The following is a 21,710-nucleotide window of genomic DNA, read 5'->3' on the forward strand; positions in this document are numbered from 1 at the left end:
AGTGAACAAAAAGGAAAAATGCAACTACCCCCATAAGCACAATTAGGTTTTTCTATTTTTACATTAATTTTTTAAAAATACTGCTACAAACAGCAAAGTGATCCCTGCAGAGCTCCACTGGTCAGCCACCAATTATGATGTCCAATGTAGAGTTAAAGTGCTCTGGAAAGACAACAACACAAGAAAGTGAGAAGGACCAGTACAACTAATAATGTAGGATCAAGGTTATGCTTGTGTCTTAACAGATGATGGACCCATGAAGGTTGCTGCCATCTAGTAATATATGACCCCTTGCAGGATACATGGCTGACACTGGAGGAGGTCCCATTCAATGGCTGGTACAAAACTTACTAGATTCACATTCTACTAAAGCCCAATTGAAGTGTGTTTATGAACAATACAGGAATCCAAGCAGCCAAATTGATAAATTTGAAGTTTAATTACCTGAGCTCAGTGACCATTAATGTGGACCCCTGTTTCAGAGTCCCACTGAATGGCACTGAACTGGAAAGGTACAAAGATTTTAAAATGGAGAACGACAAAATGATATCCGTTGGAAACAATTTAGCTAGAATCTTACACTAATTTTTGTTCAATACCTTTATGTTACTTCTTTGTTGAGTAGGTTAATTATTCTCCTGTGAGTGCAGCTCATTCTGCTTTTCTCATGGAACTTGTACCCTGAGTAATTTTCCATTTTCCTGGGTTGAACACAAGGCACTAGTTAAATGCAGCTCTCAAGCTGATGTCAGTTATATCAAGCTACAAAACCAATAAGTTAGATAAAACTTCTTATGTATTGGGTAGGGATGACTGACTAAAATGAGTACTTTATGTCAAAAATTAGATTGCTACAAAAATGTCCTAATTATTATCATACAATAATATGTATGATTTTAATATCTGATTTTCTTTGTAAAATATGTAACTATCAACATTATATAGATATTCCAATGATAAAATATTCATAGATAGTAGAAAATACAAATGTATTTAATGTTCTAAGTTGTTTTATATTTAACGAAAATAATAATTTTAAGCTCACTGTCTATGATACTCTGTATTGTTATCAGACTTTTTTTCCTGGATGTTCAACAACTGGATTTGGAGGCCACCATTTAGAGAGACAGAAGGGCTAAGTGGATAATGAGTATGTTTGCCCAAGTTCTTCAAGATCAATGAGGACCCAGGTAATAGAAGAATTTCTGCTTGTGTCATCCAAATATATCAGTGAGTCCTGATTTTTTGACCAAGAAGATTATGAGCCCACAAGGAAAAGTGATCATTATAGTATAGTGTGCCTAAAGAGAGTCACAAGGACAGAAAAGTCTCACAAGTTTTCATGGAAAGCAATTTGGTCAAGCAATGGCTGTGACTTATCCAAGTGGCTGACACTGACTGATGTGCTAAGAGGTGGTGTGCATGGTTCCAAGATAACTCCTAAGAAGAGTTAACTGATCTTAATAGATATCAAAGAATGCAAATGTTATTAATTTAGGTCTCATTTTAGCTTGTCTTACATATCCAGTAGAAAGTACATACAAAACATGTATACCTTATATGCTTTTTCAATTGCTTCAATTATTTTAAAAAAGGGATAGATGTTGGGGAGTACAGATTCACAGTGACTGGTTTTACATATTTCCTTATAGGATAAAAGGAAGAACTGCAATTATTTGTACCACCTATCTGAGATTTCCCATTTACTCCTCTTCACACAAGGTCATCTGTGCATTCATGAGTCATCTCAGGATTGTACTCAAGATAAAGATATTTCTCCTAAATTACCGTAATCTACAAGTTGGAAAATATTTGAACCACTCCCTATATTGTGCTGAGTTTCCTGTATTTCCCACTCTAATGCCTTCCTTGACTGAAAAAATAAATATAGGCTGCCCAGAAACATTGCTTTCCTTAGCCACCAGAGTCTCAAACTCTTAAAGGGTTTTCATCCTCTCACAGCCATAAAATATATCACTTATCTAATTTATTTTAAGCCTTTACATTCATTTGGGAGATTGGAAATCTTTGCCAGGTCCCTAATATAAGTTGGAATAAATGCGCCAATTTGTTGATGAGTGTAATGCTAAAATCTAGGCTGAAGAATTTTTGTGTTAAAAATTGTGATAAATTGAAGGTTTATAGAACCCCTCTTTTACATTAACATTCTTTGAGAATCATGCGTAACCAGAGCTTTGTAATGGCATTTATTCTCCTCATACTAACAGATTCCAAGAATTCAGAGATGTAGTTTACTATATGTACACGTTTCAACTATTGAGAGTAACATGCTAAATGTGTAGCCTTGCTCTGCTGCTCACACCATGTACTTCTTGGCTTTCCCTTCTTTCCTGAATGCATGTTTCTCCTGTCACCTCACCAAAGATAATTGCTGATACTCTATATGGAAAGAACACCATCTCCTTTGAAGCCTGCATGGTGCAGCACTTTGTTGTCCATTTTTTGATGCAGTGGAGGTGACTGTCTCCATAGTCATGGCCAATGACCATTTTGTGGTAATTTTCAAGCTCTTGCACTAGTCTTTCATCATGAAAAGGAATCTCTTGTATTCGGGTGAAGATAGCTTGGACAGGTGGCTTCCTACATTACATTATCCAAACTCTCTTCACTTTCCATCTCCTTTCTGTGGACCCAGTGACACTGAATATTTCATATGTGACCTGTACCCATTACTGAACCTTGGCTCCCCTGACACATCCATTATCTTTTAGGGACTGCCAACGGTGGGTCATTCTGCATTGTCATGTGCCCCTGTTACTTGTTTATTATACTGTCATCTTGTTCTCTCTGAGGAAACAGAGTTCTGACAGATGGTAGAAAGCTCTGACCACTTGTGCATCCCCATTGCTGCTTTGGATTTGTTGTTTGTTTCCTGCACATTTGTATGCATGACTTCCATCTGCCTTCTCCTTTGACAAAATGATGACAAGATTTTGCATCATCCTAGCACTTTGTTCAGCACTTTGATTTATACTTTTAGCAATAAGGCAATGAAAATGCATAAAGAAAGTGTGGAAGAGATAGTGATCTCTGATAACACATAGAATATTACACACAAAAATTTATAAAGGAGAAATATTTGTTATTGATATGGAAACAAGTATATGAAATCTGCCATGAAAAGACAGAGGTGATACAGCTCTGTGAAGTATTAATATTAGGCTTTTGAGTGTTTTAATTTGTTTAATAACAAACCTTTTCTTAGTTGACAGATCAGTATCATTCCATTGCAAGATAACTCAATTTAATTCTTTTTAAATACAAAAACATCAGAAGATATTTTACCTACCTGAATTGTTGCCATTTGAATGATGCTTTGAAATTCATTTTTAGAAGATGTAGTTTAATTAAATATTTGATAAAGGAACTTGAATACTTCTAAGCTACAAGAATTTTGTATATCACACTGATCTTGATGAATGACAATGAAACAGAATTCAAGAAAGGGAGATCAACTTTTACAAAACCTCAAATGTAAGTGTTTCTGAAACATTTGACATCATTTAGGAGGCGACTTCATTAACAACTGTACAGGATTTCATTCTTTTAACTTTCTGCATAGATTCATCCAGTGCCACAGTTCCTCTGGGATCATGTTACAATTCTATAACATCTAGAGAATAAAAAGAGGGTTGGAACTCCAAAAGTGTATTCTTGACTTTAGTATAATCAGTGGAACCTTTGTGACACCACATCACTACATCACATCTACACCACAGAACCAGACCAAAGCTGTGGATATAGTGAGTCTATTTCTCTCACCACATATGGATAGAATGGAACTCAAAGGAAGTAAAAGGAGGGAATAGGTAGTAGGGAGACAGATGTTACTCAAATGGGAATAAGATAAAGAGATGGGGAGAGGAGAGAAAGGTCGTGGAATAAAGAATTAAAATGTGTGATATACTTGACTAAACTCCAACAGATCCACACAAGGAAAGTAAAAATTATGGGTTGCAATACATGATAAAAACAAATAAAAAAGAAATAGAATTCAAAAGAGAATTACTTATAAATTTACTTAGTGAATTTAACACCTATCAAAATAACTATTAATGCCTTTTTTAGGTGTTATCTATTAAAGTAATTCAATTTAAATGATATTCATGTTATTAAAATTTAACACATTTCATGTCATTTCAACAACTGTTTTAATGATTCACAGATTGTAAACTGACCCCAGCATTAATTTGTTCATGATAAAGTACTTTGATTTCCCCAATGAAACCAGCATTCATGAATCTCCAATTGAATATTTTGGACAAAAATGTAAGAAAACATATTTTTTCTACTATTGTTACATATCACTCCCAATGTGGAAAAATACATGTCATTAGCTTTCTTTGTAAAAATAGATATACAGAATATGCAAAAGATTTATATGGTCTCCTACTGGGAAATTCATAACAGATTAAATTTTGGTTGTAAAGCATCCTCTGTACATTTGTCTTGCAGCAGACTAAGTGTGTAAAGGAATTGACATGCTACCTCACTTTTTCACCTCCTTTTCCTTTTGCTATTGTCTGACGTAGAAGGTGCTGACATAGGAGGTGTCCATTCCAACACAGACTAACACCTGATTCATTATACAAATAAATTCCAAAGAAATATATTCCTTTAATTTCCTACATTATTTAATGAACACTGACCACTCAGTGGGGAACATGGTCATTTCCAAGTCAAACTGAACAGAACTGCTTGGTAATTTATATAAACAGAGCAATTATGAACATTCCACCATCGTTCTGGAAGTAAATAAAATTTTGCACATGGACATATTTTCTGCTAATCAAAAATGCAAAAACAAAAATCAAAACAAAAACAACCAAATAACCTTCTGGTTTCAAGGTGGATGACTAATTTAATTTTTAATAGATACATGGAATCATTAAGATCTATCTGTGAAAACTATGAAAGAATATTGTTCCAAGTATACCAGCATTTATTAGAGGATAAAGTAAATAAGTTTATGATATGGTAGAAAATTCAAAATAGTTTTCTCAAGCCCAAGAGATACTTATTTTAAATTTTAAATCTAAGCTATTCATTGTCCAAGATGTTTCAATTCAGTTCAGAATAGCTGTAGAATTTGGAAACGTGAAATTAATAAAATCAATATTTCCAATTTTAGGCAATCATGTAAATATCTAGATATATTTTTTTAACAACTGTTAAACCATTTTCATAATTTTCTTTAAAATTATTAACTATTAGAAGACCGTGATAAATAAACATCATATGTTCTCAAATTTGGGGTCCTACTTGCCTTTTGCCTCTTGTCAAATCACAAGAAGTTTTACCAAGGATGGCAACTAGTCTAGTATCCTAATAACACATTGGATTCAAATAATATAGTCATAAGTATGAGCAAAACTTAACATCAAAAAGAATGAAAAATGAGAAAAGGCAATTAGAATGGGAGGCAAGCAATGAGGGGAAAGACATGAAATTAAACAGGAAATAGATGTTAGATTTCTTACACTTATTTTTCTAAATTTGAGAACAGATCCATTTAGATCTTTTCTCTGGAATTGTGGTAACAGTATATGACAGAATAGAGCAAAATAATGTTTGTGTAACAAGAGAAAATATCTGACGCTGTGAAACCATCTGAAATAACATGTTTATAACAAGAGAAAGTAAAATTCATAAGAATATGATGATTTACACCCAAGCTCAGAGGTTTTTACAGATGATAGCAAAGTAGCCCTCCAGAATCTTAAGTCACTTATTGACTAATTTTTCCTTTTATCTTCAAGTGCTCTTCATTTATAGTCACATTTTTTAAAGAAAAAGCCTGTTTTTAATAACTACTGTAACTGAGGTGGAATATACTCTGGTTTCCATATTGTTATCTCTAAAATATCTGTTTTTTATCATATAAAAGAAATGAGACAGCTAAAAGTTATTCATTTTTGATAAATAGAAAAATCTATATTAACCAGAATATCTGCATAGAGCTTCACATAAATATTACATAGAAATAAAATGTATATTTTCTTGTAATTGTAAGTGAAAGGGAACTTCAGAATTATGTAAGGAATGCCATACTGAAAATTCAGTATTCATAGGTAAACACTGAGCTTTGAAAGGTATAAAATAATCTTAATTTTGCAAGTGAGAACTGAATTACTAAGGGTAGTAGGGGGTCATTGTACTCAAAAATATTTCTTTAGTAATATATTTTTGTTATATATTTATTTCAAGAGGGGAAACTAAACATAAAAAAAAAACAGAATAAAGCTGATCAGAAGAAAACAATATAAATGACAGATTTCAAAACAACAAAACAGGATATCATAACTAACTACCATTATGTCTCTTGTTTCTTCTAAATAGTTGTCCATTTCTTCACACACAATGAATTCATACAAAACAAACTAGTATTAAACTGATCAGAACAAAGCAATGGCATTGTAATCCTTCAAAACCAGATAATAGGGAAATAAAAAATGGCTGCCACAATGTCTCTTGTTCTCTTCAAAATAGATGTCTATACTTCATATATGTTGAAATTAAACAATGCAAAACAGACTAAAATCACTCTGAACAAAGAATAATGACATTACTGAATTTCACAGCATGACAATATGGAATCAGCAATGGATATCATAATGTCTCATTTTCTTCAAAGTAGCTGTACATTTCATCATGCATTATATAACTGATTCTCATAAACTGTTTAGAAGTTCTATACATGTGTAAGTCTCTACATGTATACCTATCCTTTCTCTATTAGAGTAAAAAACAAAATAAAATCCAAATTATTAGAAAAACATGAAACAAAACAGACAAATAAATAATAGTAGCTAAGATCCCAAAACACTGACAATATAGGCCTTGAAAACAAGGTGGTAGGAGCATAACTAGGATTGTTATTCTACATAATGATGTTCAGGAGTTCCTCAAATCACAATACCCTAACATGGACAAGTTTTTCCATTCCTATTAATGTTAACTGTTTTGTTTCAAGAACTTACAGAATTTATAGGACAATCATCTTAGCTATCCTAAATATGTTTATACAGTTTTAGATACTATTTGTTTTCCCTTCTTCTTTTCATTTTCTTCCTTTTCTCTGAGATATTTTTCCCCTTTGAGCAAATTCTTAACCTTTCACTGTATTTATTGAGGTTTTTATATCCTATGTACATTTAACAATTCTTACACTAGTGAGATTATATGGCATTTACAAATGTGAGTTTGATTTATTACACTTATAAGTATGGTCTCAAGTTGCATGCATTTATTTATAAATATCTCAATGTGATCATTCTTTATACCTGAGCAGTACTCCACTGTATACAAATACCACATATTTTTTATTCATTTCTTTTTTGTTGTTGTTGTTCATTTCTAAGTCGATGGACATTTAGGTTGTTTCCAATCTGGCTATTGCAAATTGGGCTGCTATTATCATGGGTGCACATATATCATTGTGATACGATGTTTTCAGTTCTTCTGAGAATGTACTAAGAAGTAGAATAACTAGGTCAAATGGGACATCCACCCCAGCTTTTTAAGTAACCTCCAGACTGACCTCCACAGTGGTTGCACCAGTCTACACTCCCACCAACAAAGTAGAAGAGTTCCTTTTTCCCCACAGCCTCTCCCACATTTGTTGTTGATAGATTTCTTGATCCTGGCCATTCTTTCAGGAGTGAGAGTGAATCTCCCTGTGGTTTTAGTTTGAATTTCTCTAATGACTAATGATGCTGAACATTTTTTCGGGTATTTATTTGCCATTTGTATGTCTTCATCTGAGAACCACATATTTATCTCAGATGCCCATTTTTGGATTGGGTCTTTGAATTACAAGGGTGTGATTTTTTAAAAATTATTTGTATGTTGTAGGCAGAAGTCCTTTGTCTGAGGGACAGTTCATTAAGATTTTTTGAAATTTGTGTATTTTCTTTCACTGGATATTCTTTCTTTCTGCTGGATATTTATTTTGACATGCAAAAACTCTACTAAGACATGATCCCAATTATTGATTCTGTGAAGTATTTTTGCATGCAGTTTGATTTTGGCTCATGAATTCTCTACCTATTCCTGTGTTCAGTATTTACACCTACTTTGTCTTCCAGGAGACTAAGTGTTTCTGTTTTAATATTTAGATCTTTGATCCATTTAGACTTTAGTTTAGTACATGGTGACAGGCATGGGTCTAGTTTTACTTTCTGGCATGTGGAGAGCCAGTTTTTCCAGCACCATTTATTAAAGAAACTATCATTCTTCCAGTGATTGTTTGGACTCTTTATCAAAGATAAGGTGGCTGAATGTGTTTGTAGACATAGTTGCATCATCTAATCTATTCCATTGATCTTCTATTGTGTTTTCATTTCAGTACCATGCTGATTTTATTAGAGGAGCTTTGTAGTATAAATTCAAGTCAGGGATTGTGATACATCCTGCTTTGCCTTTGTTGTTTAGAGTTGACTTTGCTATTCTAGGTCTACTCTGTTTCCAGATGAAATTTAGAAGTGTTTTCTCTGGATCTATGAGATTATGCTAGTTGTATTTTGTTTGAAATTGCATTATATATATATAACAATATTGTAGAATGACCATTTTCACAATTTTTGTTCTTCTTATCCATGAGCAAGTGATATCTTTCCATTTTCTGAGGTCTTCTTTGATTTATTTTTCATGGTATTGTTATTTTCCCTTAATAGATATTTTAATTCTTTTGTTAGATTGATTCCTAAGGTTTTCATTTTTTGGGTGCTACTGTAAAGAGTGTAGTTTCTCTTTTTAGTATCTCAGTGATTTTGTTGTTAGTGTATAGGAATGCTATTGAGTTTTAAGTGCTTAGATTGTATTCGGCTACATTACTAAATTTATTTACTATACCTAGGAATCTTTCAAATGACTTTTGAGGATCTTCTATGTAGAGTATCATGACTTCTGCAAACAATGATGATTTAACTTTTTTTCCTATCATTACTTCTTTTATTTCTTTCTTCTTGTCTGATTTCTCTGGCTAGTATTTCCAGTACTTTATTGAATAAGAGAGGTAATAAGGGACATCCTTGTCTTGTGTCTGATTTTAGGGCATAGGTTTTCAGTTTTTGGTTAATAGTATGATGCTGGTTGTTAGTTTGTTATAGATGGCTTTTATCTTATTGAGGGAAAGACCAGTTATTCCAAATTTCTGAAAAAGTGTTGGACCTTATCAAAAGCTTTTCTTCATCTGTAGAAATGGTCATGTAATCCTTATTTTTGGCTCCATTGATATGGTGGATTATATTTATTGATTTATGTATGTTGAACCATCCCAGCATTCCTGGAATGAATCCCATGTGGTCATGGTATATAATCTTCTTGATTTTTTTTTGGTTGAGTCCTTCTCAGGTTTTGGTATTAGAGTAATATTTCCTTCCATGAATGAGTTAAGGAGAATTGTTTGTATTTCAATTCCATTGAAGAGTTTGAGGAGTGCTGGAATTGAGTCTTTTTTGTATTTCTTGTAGCATTCTATAGTGAATCTGTCTGGACTTGGGCTTTCTTTGTTGGCAAAGATTTAATTATATTTTCAATTTGGTACATTGAAATTGGGTTATTCTTCAGTTTTACATTTTTTGACCCAATTTGGTAATTCATGTGTTTTTAGGAATCTGTCAATTTCTTCTATGTGACTGAGCCTATGGGAGTAGAAGTTTTTGAAATATTAATTGATGATTTTCTGTATTTCCACAGAGTCTCTAATGATTTAACCATGTTAATTCCTTACCATATTAACACTTCCTGGTGGTCTAATGTTTAGGATTCAGTGCTCACTCCTTACTGTATGAATTTGAGGTTTTTCTTTCCTTTTTTGTTATTATGACTGGTAGGGGGCTTATCAATTTTATTTATTCTTTCAAAGAACCAACTCTTTGATACATTAATTCTTTGTATTATTTCATAGTCTCTATTTCATTGATTTCTGCTCTGATCTTTATAATTTCCTCCCTTCTTTTGACTTTTAGCTTGAGTTGCTCTTCTTTTTCTAGATGTTTGAGGTGTAGCATCAGGTTGTTTATATGTGTTCATTCTGCTTTTCTGATGTGGGAATTCACTGCAATGAATTTTCCTCTGAGGACCACTTTCATTACATTTCATCCTTTCTGGTAAATTGTATTTGTATTTTAATTTACTTGTAGATGTTGTTTAAAATCTTCTTTAATTTCCTCTGTGACTCACAGATCGCTCAGTAGTGTATTATTCAATTTCTATATGTTTGTGGTTTTTTTGCAGTTTCTTTTGTAATTAATTTCTAGTTTCATGGAGCTATCATACAATAACATGCATGGGATAATTTCAATTCTATTGCATTTCCTTAAATATGTTGTGTGGACTAGTATATGGTCTATTTTAGAGAATGTCCCATGTACCGCAGAGAAGAATGTGTATTCTGATGTTGTTGAATGGAGCACTTTGTGTATGTCTATCAAGTCCATTTGTTCACAAGAGTGATTCAGTTCTGTTATTTCTTTGCTCATTTTCTGTCTGGTTGATCTGTTCCTTTGTGTCAATGTCATGTTAAGGTCTCCTGTTAAAATTGTATTATTGTTTATTTGATTTTTCATTTCTGTTAATACTTGCTTTGTACAATTGTGTGCTCTGGACTTTGGTGTATATATATTTAAGATTGTTATCTCTTCCTCTTGAAGTTTTCCCCTAACAAGTATGTAGTGACCTTTTTTATCTCTTCTGATCATTATTGGTTTAAAGTTCACATTGTCTGCAAACAGAATGGCTGCTCCTGATTTTTTTGGATTCCTGTTCCATGAAGTATTGTTTTCCATCCTTTGACTTTCAGTCTGTGTGTATCCTTTTTGGTTAGATGGGTTCCTTGTAGACAGCATAAAATTGGATTTTTGTTTCTTGATCCATTCTGTCAGTCTGTTTCTTTTCATTGGTGAATTGAGACCATTTACATTAATGGTTATCACTATTATATATTGGCATATTGTTGACATGCTGTCTTTCTGCTGTTGCATCTTTATCTTTCTGTTCTGTTTAATGGTCTGCTTTGCTTAGTGTTTTTTTCCTAAGTGTATCTAAATTGCCTTTCAGTATTCTTTGCAGGGTTGGCTTGGTGATCATGAAGTTCTTCAGCTGTTCTTTGTCATGGAAGTATCTTATTTCACCATAAATTTTGAAGGACAGTTTTTCAGGGTACATCAGTCTAGGTTGGAAATCATTTTCCTTTAGGATCTGGAATACTTCACTCCATGTTCTTCTTGACTTTATTGTTTGTGCTGTGAAGTCTGCTGTGATTCTGATATGTTTTACTGTATAAATGATATGTCTTTTTCTCTTTAATATTCTTTTCTTATGTTGGATTTCTGGGATGGTGATTATTATATGCCTGTGTGTAGTTTTATTTTGGTTATGGCTATTTTAACTTCTGTATGCTTCACTGATCCTGATATCAGTTTCCAATCTCATTTTTGGGAAATTTTCAGCTATTGCTTCTGTAAATAGTCTCTTGGCATAATTTTTGTTGTCACCTTCTTTTTTGTTTACCTCTATCAATCTTATGTTGCTTTTCTTTGAATCATCCTGCACTTGTTGAATTCTTGTTTCCTGATTCCTTGTTATTTTTTTTAAATGTTTCCTTACTTTTCCTTTCCTTTCCTTTCCTTTCCTTTCCTTTCCTTTCCTTTCCTTTCATTTCCTTTCATTTCCTTTCCAGTTCTACTTGCAATCTTTTCTTCAAGGTCTAAAATTCTATCTTCACTTTCATTGCAGTAGTTTTGCCAACTATCAATGGAAATTTTGATATCCTGCATATCTCTTTGAATCTGCTTCATGCTTTCTTTTGTTTCTTATATTATTCATGAAAATTGTCCATCTTTTTGCATTGTTCTCTAATTTTAACTACATCTTTTTTAGATGTATTCAGCATTTCTTTCATTATATTTATTGTTTCTTCTTTTAATTGGGAGATTATTCCTGATCTGAGTTCTTTTATAGCTTCCTGGAATTGTTTACTTCAGTTGTTATCGTTTAAGGAATTTCAGTTGTATGACTTACATTTTCTCCTATGTCCATGTCTGTTAGGCTTAATTGGGATGGCAGGAGGTTTGAGATTTTATTTTTCTCTTTCATTTTGTTATATTCCCATATTTCTGGGTTTTGAGTGATGTTCCAAAGCTTTCCCGTTTGCTGGGAGTCACCTAAAGCACCCTCAGCTCCTGAGGTGGCATGTAGCTTGCTGTGTATGTCCCAGTTATGCCTGTGGGGACCTCCTGTGATTTGGGATGCTGGGTGGTGTCTTATCAGCTGGGAGTGATGTTTCAAAGCTTCTCTTTTGTCCTGGGAATCTCTTTGTGCCTCTTCAACTTCTTGGGCAGAATGAAGGACACAATATGGCCCAGTTAGGCCCATAGGGACCTTCCATGCACTGTTTGGTGATGTGGGATGCTGGATAGTATCCTAGTTATTATATTTTTATTTAGTCTGTTAGTATTTTCAAATTCCCTGTTACCTAGTTACTATATTCATATTACATAATGATCTTTACCCTAATTTGATCTATGTTAACAATTATGTATGTTATTAGCCCTCTATTAAAAACAAGAAAATTGTGATACAAGAGAAACTAATAATTCTCTTAAATTTATGGTAGTTCCAACTAGTAATAACAGGTAAGTTTGCTTAAAAAATAATATAAATACAGCCACAATAAGTAACATTAAGGCAACTTTCAGAAGAATAAAGTTTTATCTCTATTCTATCACAGTTCTTGGAGTATGTAAATAAAAATAAATTTGATTTGTGATGTATAACTCAGAGTCAAAAGAGAAATTATCCAAATATATATATATATATATATATATATATATATATATATAACAAGAAGCTTTGATAATTACTTAAACTGAGTGCTTTGTACTGAGTCCAAAAGAAAATGCTGATAAAAGATAATAAGTTTCTAGTCTATGGATTCATACAGTCAACCAACAGTTTAAAGATGATATTCTCAATTTGCAACTCACTCTACTCCTTCCAGAAGAGAGAATCAAAACATATCTATAGAACCAGGCCGCATCAGGGGTTGATCCCTGCCTGGGAAGTGGCACCCTGCATGGCCTGTTGCCAGAGTGGGGGCAATCAGACCCAAGTTATCTCTATGAGTCAGTGCTATTTGTGGACTGTTGGGGTGGGGAGAGAAGCAAGCCTCACTAGGAGGTGATCTCCAACTGGAAACCAGCAATACACATGGGCCACTGCCAATATTGGGACAGCCAGATTCAAACATCTCTCTGTGAGTCAGTGTCATTCAGGGACTACAGAGGGAGAGAGAGAGAGAGAGAGAGAGAGAGAGAGAGAGAGAGAGAGAGACAGAGAGAGAGAGACAGAGAGACAGAGAGACAGAGAGACAGAGAGACAGAGAGACAGAGAGACAGAGACAGAACCAGACCTCACCAGTAGATGATCACAACCTGAAAGCCAGGGCCATGCACAGGCCATTGTCAGAATGGAGACTTTCAGACATAAGCCTTTCTCTATGAATCTCTGCCATTTGTTGACTGTGAGGGGAGATAACTAGGCCTGACCAGGAAGTGATCCCCACCTGGAAACCATGTATAGGTGTGGGCTGCTGCTGGAGTGGAGACAGTCAGACCCAAGCTTCTCCCCATGAGTCAGTGCTATTTATGGGCTTCAGGGTGATTGAACCAGGCTTTATCAGGAGGTGGCCCTGACCTGGAAACCAGCACTATGTATGGGTCACTGCTGGAGTGGGGACATTCAGACCCAAGCCTCTCTCTGTGACTCTGCACCATTTGCCAAATGTGGAGAATGAGAATAAGCCCTGACTAGGAAGCAATCCCCATTTGGAAATCATATAATTTTCATTGCTTTTTTGGGTTAACTTTTATTCTTTTTGTTTCATTTTTGTCAAATTTAATGACAAGAGCAGCTATTTAAAAGATAGCAAGACATATTATGATATCCATTTTGGACTTACTATTGGCTTGTTTGAAATCCTTTATTGTATTCATTGTTTTGTTTTTATTGTTTCTATTTTATTCTATTCAGTTTTATTTTTACTATGTCTAAAGCTATCTGCAGCTATTTTGAAGACAATAAAATGCATTTTTGTAACTATTGTTGATTTGGTAAGGTTTTGACATCCTGTATCACTTATAATGATTTATTTTGATTGGTTTTATTTATTTTCCCTGTTTTTAAACTCTTTAAAGTGAAAAAAATCATAGCTCTAGAAAAATATGGTAGCATTTGGTGTGGCTTATATCAAGATGCTTATTGTGGATGCTATCTCTGTTAATTAATGGCCATGAGACCATACACAAGTCACTTATCTTTCTTGAATGCCAGATTCCCAAGCAATAAGGACAATAAGAAAAACACCATCTTTCATGAGTTGTCACAAGAGTCAAGTTAATTAAAAATATGAAGGGCTTACTTTGCCTACAATACAGTAAGCACTCAGTAAATGTTAGTGTTCAGTGTATGGTTATTATTATTATTGACCAGTGAATATACAGATTAACAAAAACAAAGAAAAACTCCAACAATTTTCTGCTTCTTCGACTAGACTCTACTAGGGGAAAAATGTTTTATAAACAATGAAACCCTGCACACAACTATAAAAATAAAGATTAAGTACTCAATGTCCTTATTTGAGTCAATTCAAAATATGAAGAACTATTTGAAACCTTCTTTCACTATGTAGCACCTGAGATCACTGTCTTTCTCCACCAACTACTCATGGTACTTTTTACTTCGGCATTCCTTAGTGTGTAAACCAGAGGATTGATAAAAGGTGTCCCAATTGTGTAAAACACAGTTACTATCTTGTCCATAGAGAAGGTGGTGGCAGGGCGTGTATAAATAAATATACAAGGTACAAAGAACAGGACAACCACAGTGATGTGTGAGATGCAGGTGGAGAGGGCTTTTCTCCTCCCTTCAGCACTGTGGTTCCTGAGAGAATGCAGGATAACTGCATAAGAAAACATCAGCAGAATGAAGCTCACTAAACAAATGGCCCCACTATTGAACACCAACAGCAGGTTGACCACGTAAGTGTCTGCACAAGCAAGTTCCAACAGGGGTTCTAAGTCACAGAAAAAGTGATCAATCACATTGGGACCACAGAAAGGCAGGCTTAAGGCCAAAAATGTCTGAGTAGAAGAATGCAAACAGGATCCTACCCAGGCAACTGCCACCAACACTCCACAGACCCTACGGTTCATGATGGTCATGTAGTGCAGGGGCTTACAGATGGCCACATAGCGGTCTACAGCCATAAGGATCAAGATGAATATACCCAAAGACCCAAAAATATGGCCTGTAAAAACTTGGATTATGCACTCACTGAATGAAATTATGTTTTTCTTCAAAAGAGATTTCACAATAACTCTAGGGGCTATGGAAGTAGAGAGACAGGTGTCAGACAAGGATAAATAAAAAAGGAAGAAGTACATTGGACTCTCAAGTGCCCGACTGGTCTTGATGGCAGTAATAATCAGCAAATTACCACACAAAGTTCCCAGATAAAAAAGCAAAAAAATGATGCAAACTATTTTCTTTCTCACAGGATCTTGTGTCAACCCGAGAAGAATAAATTCAGTCACATTATTATTTAGATGCATGGTTTCATGTATGAGACTTGATGACTCAGAGAAGGGTTATCTGCAAAAAAGTAAATAAATTAATTTATGATGTCCTCTGATAAGTTATGGAACATTTTAGTCAAATTAAATATTTTCATTACCTTTTTTCTCTGTCTTTTAGTTTCACAAGCTTATATTCCTGAGGTTTACTGATTTCTTCTTTGTGTTATTATGAGCCTTGGATATGCTTGTGAATGTAATTTGTACCTTAGCACATTCCAATACAAACATTTTTAGCTCTGAGATATTAGAATTAATTTTGCCAATAAATATGAATTTGACGTTCAAAATTATAGCTTTATTGCAGTACTAAGTATGTTTCATATTCATAAAGTGAATTATGACTCAAGGTTTGAATATATAATTTTAAGTACTTAAGATATATTCGATAGTTTTCTTTCAAAATGTAAGTACGATAACCATCAAAACTCAAGTATATATTTATACAATATTATATATATATATATATACTTAGACAATGTTCCTGTTTCCCACCATCTCTTTTAAAAATGAGAATAGGACCAGATATATAGCTCAGTGGCACACTATCTGCTTTGCAAGTTTAAGGTTGTGAGTTCAATCTCTGGTATAAAAAATAAAGACAAACAAAAAAATTTTTGGCTAGGGATTTAGCTCAGTGGCATAAGTGCCTACTTGGCAAGTGCAAGGTCATGATTTGGATTCCTAGTACAAAAAAATGAGAGGAGATAGAAAGAAGAGGAAAAGGCGGATAAAGGTTCAAAATGCAGCAGCCTACAAGAAGACAGGCTACATTTACCCCGCCACCTGGTGGGCCTCAGCAGTTGGCAGGAAAATAGGCCACTTCTCCCAACAAACCCAGGATTTCAGCAGCCAGTAAGAGCTTAGACCACCACAGCTCTCCATTCACTCAACCTCAAAATCAGGGGAGAGAATGAACCACTTGTCTCACCAACTGTACAATGTCAGCAGCTAACAGAAACATTGGCCACAACTCTCTCCAACCTGGTCAACCTCAGTAGAAGGTAAGAGAATCAAATACACCCCCGTCCCACCCAGACAACCATAGCAGCTAATAAGAGTGTCACTCATGGATCTCTGCACCTCAGAAGCTGGAGGAAGTGTTGCCACAACTCTCTCACACTCAGATGACCTCAGCAGGACATAAGATAGTGAGAAATCCCTCCTACCCAGCCAGATGAATTCATCAATTGATGGCAACATCAGCAAGCCCTCCTTTCCACCCAGAAGACCTTGGCAGTCAGAGGAGAGAACAAATGAGTCATCTCTCTCATGTAGAGACCCTCAGGGGTTTGGCAGTATACTCAATGACCTCTCATCACTCCTGAAGAACATTAGAAGGACTGCAAGGATGCCATTTTGTGCTTCTTCCTTACAGAAGACCCTGGGTCACATGATGAGAGTGCTGGTGAGCCTCCTTAACTGGGGAGAAATCTGGCATAACTTTCAAGGCCTTCCAGTGACATGGGGCCTCAGCTGGGATTCACAAGATGGACAGACAGGTTTGTCAACCTGTAAAAGTCTGAAGTCAATGTAATTACACTAGCTAAGTGTTATTTCATTTCAATACTCCTAGGCTAGCTATCCTAGCAAGCGTAAAGGCCTAATCTAATTGGTCCCAGAGGAGGAATTCAGGTTATTGGCCCCTCCACTACACTGTAAGGCCGAGTAAATGGATGAACATCAGCCACATACCAGGATGCTAAAACACACATGACAAACTGTCAATACCAGCAGGACTGAAAACATCAGAATATTATCCAAGATGTGAAAATGATAAAATGAAAAAAACAAAATGCAATCTCAAATGCTCAACCCTTCTAGAACAAGTACAAAAGCCATCAACATGGAAGACTTTGACACTCACATACTTGAAATTTCTGGAAATGATAAGTGAAGCAAAGAAACAAATCCATGAGACTACAGAAGAAATCAGATCATAAATAATCTCTCAGGTAAAGAAATGACTATTTTAAAGAAGGAATTTCTCACCATAGCTTGTGAAGATTTATATTAAAAAAGAAAATACAGGAACATAGGCAAATGATGGAAACTCGAATGAATAATATAGGAAAGTAATATAACACATTTAAAAAGATGAATTTAAAAAATTCATTGAGGAATGACAGTTTGAATGAAACTGAACATAGACTTTCAGACCTTGAAGACAAAGTTGCAAATAGGAATAATAAAAGGAAAGTACTTTAAAAAACATCAAGGGACCATAAATAGCAATCCAACACCTCAAAGACAATGCAAAGAAATACAATATAAAACTGACAGGTATCAATGAAAATTCAAGAGTCAATGCAAATGACATTAATAAATCTATTTGCCAAAGCAATAGCAGAAAAATTTCCAAGCATGGGAAAAGAATTTTATATTAAGATAATTGAGGCATGTATAACTCCAAAGAGCCATAAAAATTTTACAGCTAGACATATAAGAATCAATATTTTAGAAATTCATCACAAACAAACAATATTAAAAGTTGTTAGATAAAAGAAACAGATCACCTATCAAGAAAGCCCATTAGAATCATGGCCCACTTCCCTACAGAAGCCTCTAGTCAAGATGAGATTGCAGTGAAGTGTCTGAAACACTGAAAGAAAAATCTTACAAACCAGAATGATCTACACTGAAACACTTTCATTCAGAATTAATTGAGAAATATGTTGCTTCCATGACAAAGAAAAACTAAAGTAATTCAAATCCAACAAACCAGGCTAGGAAAGAGTACTGAAAGATACTCTAGATAGAGACAAAAATAACCACAATTCCAAGAACAACATCAGAAAGAAACAACAGATAGGGCAAGCAATTAAACACAAATAAGAAGAAGCAAGGAACCAACAATTGGAAATTAACATGTCAAAGAAAAGACAATACATACCAGTTATCATCATCAATGTAAATGGCATAAATTCACCATTTAAAAGAAATAGATTGGGCCAGGGGCTGGGATTAGGCCTGCCTGCCTGTAACCTGACCTCTAGACTGGGCAGCCTGGGGTGAGTATACCCACACCATCAGGAGCCCCTGGGAGGGAGTTTAAGATCTTAGCTCTTACCAGCAAAGGAACTTTACAGCTTCCTGCCACACTGAACCACCTCAGCAGGGTGTGGACCAGCTTGCACCAACTTTCCTGTTTCCTGTTATGTTTGGCCAGCTCTGGGGAATTGGGTATCCCTGCACATGCCCTGAACTCTGGAGACTGGCAGGCCTGGGATTAGTGTTCCCACACCATCCGGAGCCCCTGGGAGGGAGATTAAGATCATTGCTCACAGCGGCCAGGGAATTTTGAGACATTCTGCCACACTGGACCTGCACAGCAGGGCTTGGCCCTGCCTGCCCCACCCCCAGTGACACTCTCTTAATCCAGGGAAGTGGGTGGCCAGAATCCCAGAAGCTGAGAGCATAGAAGAGGATTTCCAACAGGACCTGAGGAGGCCTTGGAATAGCACTTGAAACATGGAAATATAGGAAAATAACAAAATGAAAGACCAAAATACAATCTCAAGTCTCCAGCCAATCCCAAGGTACCTCAGGAGCTATGTACATAGTAGAAAACATATGCCATACACCAAAAAATGCATGAAATAATAGTAACTGAAATAAAGAAGCTACCATGGGAAGCTTTAAAGGAATTTAAACTAGACATAATCTCCCAGGTAAAAGAAGAAATGATAAAAGAAATGAAAGAGATGCTGACCATATCTAAAGAAGACACAGTTAAAAAATTGGAAGAACTAAGCAAAAAGATAGAATCCCTGGATGAACAATATAGGAAACAAACAGAATGCATGGAGCAGATGCAAAGAGACATACAGGAAATCAAAAATTCCATTGAAAGTTACAAAAAAGCTTCATGAAAGTGAAGATAGAATTTCAGACCTCACAGACAAGATTGCAGCTAGGGAACAGGAAAGAAAAGATCTTTTAAAAATAACAAGGAATCAGGAAATAACAATTCAACAGCTGCAAGATGATGCAAAGAAAAACAACTTAAAACTGATAGGGATAAATGAAAAAGAAGGGGTTAACATAAAGGATGTCAAGAGGACACTTAGAGAAGTAATGTCAGAAAATTTCCCAAACATGAGATTGGAAACTGACATCAGGATCAGTGAAGCATTTAGAAATCCAAATAGCCATAACCAAAATAAAACTATACCCACACATATAATAATCACCATCCCAGAAATCCAACATAAGAATAGAACATTGAAAGCTGTCAGAGAGAAAGGATAGATCACCTATCTAGATAAATATATCAGAATCACAGCAGATTTCTCAACATAAACAATAAATTCAAGAAGAGCATGGAGTGAAGTATATCAGATCTTAAGGAAAAAGATTTCCAACCTAGGCTGATGTACCCTGCAAAACTGTCCCTCAAAATTGATGGAGAAATAAGATACTTCCATGACAAAGAACAGCTGAAGAACTTTATGATCCCCAAGCCAACCCTGCAAAGAATACTGAAAGACAGTTTAGATACACTTAGGAAAAAAACACTAAGCAAAACAATTAAACAGAATTGAGACATAAAAAATGCAACATAAGAAAGATAATATATCAACAATAAACCGACACATAACAGTGATAACCATTAATGTAAATGGTCTCAATTCACCAATGAAAAGAAACAGACTGGCAGAATGGATCGAAAAACAACATCCAACATACGTTGTTTACAAGAAACCCATCTAACCAAAAAGGATACACATAAACTGAAAGTCAAAGGATGGAAAACAATACTTCATGCAACAGGAACGCCCCCAAAAAAGCATGAGTAGCTATTCTGTTTGCAGATAATGTGAACTTCAATCCAAGAATGATCAGAAGAGATAAACAAGGCCATTACATACTGGTTAGGGGAAAACTCCAAGAGGAAGATATAATAATCTTAAATATATATGCACCAAGTTCCAGAGTACCGTGTTATATAAAACAAGTATGAACCGAAATAAAAAACCAAATTAGCAATAACACAGTTATAACAGGACAATTTAACACACCATTGACACGAAGGGACAGATCAACCAAAAAGAAAGTCAGCAAAGAAATAACAGAACTGAGTCACAACTGTGAACAAATGGACTTGATAGACATATAGAGAGTGTTTCATCCAACAACATCAGAATATACATTCTTCTCAGCAGCACATGGAACATTCTCTACAATAGATCATATACTAGCCCAAACATATTTAAATAAATGCAAAAGAGTTGAAATAATTCCATGCATATTATCAGACCATAGCGCCATGAAACTAGTAACTTATGATAAAATAAACTGCAAAAATCCCACAAACACATGGAAATTGAATAACATACTTTAGTAATCAGTGGGTCAGATGGGAAATTAAAGGAGAAATTAAACAACACCTACAAGCAAACGAAAATACACATACAACTTACCGGAATCTGTGCGATGCAAGGACTGCTGTCCTCAGAGGAAAATTTATTGCACTGAGTTCCCACACCAGGAAAACAGAATGAATACTAATAAATAACCTGATGCTACACTCAAACATATAGAAAAAGAAGAATGAGTCAAGCCTAAAACCAGGAAGAAATTATAAAAAGTAGAGCAGAAATTAATCCAATAGACACTAAGAAAATAAACCAAAGAATCAGTGAATCAAGGAGTTGTTTCTTTGAAAGAATAAATTAAATTGATAAGCCCATCGCCAACCTTATTAAAAATGGGAAAAAAGCTCAAATTCAGGCAATAAGGAATTAAAAAGTCAAAATCACTACAGACTCTATAGAAATACAGAAGATCATCAACACCTATTTCGAAAACCTGTATTCTCATAGGTTTGATAATACAGAAGAGGTTGACAGATTTCTCAAAACATATGAAGTACTAAAGCTAGGTCAAGAAGATGTAAAGCTGCTGAATAACCCAATTTCTACTAATGAAATTTACAATGTAACTAAGTCCTTACCTACAAAGAAGAGCCCAGGACCAGATGGATTCTCTGCAGAATTCTACAAGAAATAAAAGAAGACTTAATGCTGACACTCCTGAAACACTTCAAAGAAA

At 34.8% G+C, this 21,710-nt stretch overlaps 1 protein-coding gene across 1 annotated transcript; it reads right to left on the minus strand.

The window, feature by feature from the left end:
- Window positions 1–14,705: 14,705 nt before the first annotated feature.
- LOC100724565 (olfactory receptor 4C16-like) lies at window positions 14,706–15,635 on the minus strand. The gene has a single exon (XM_013150629.2). It carries the CDS (start codon window positions 15,633–15,635, stop codon window positions 14,706–14,708), a length of 930 nt encoding a protein of 309 aa, XP_013006083.2.
- Window positions 15,636–21,710: the final 6,075 nt, after the last annotated feature.

Source organism: Cavia porcellus, unplaced genomic scaffold (genome assembly GCF_034190915.1).
Source record: "Cavia porcellus strain 051 isolate PalLab524CR breed Dunkin Hartley unplaced genomic scaffold, mCavPor4.1 scaffold_14, whole genome shotgun sequence".
In the NCBI taxonomy this organism is placed as follows: Eukaryota; Metazoa; Chordata; class Mammalia; order Rodentia; family Caviidae; genus Cavia; species Cavia porcellus.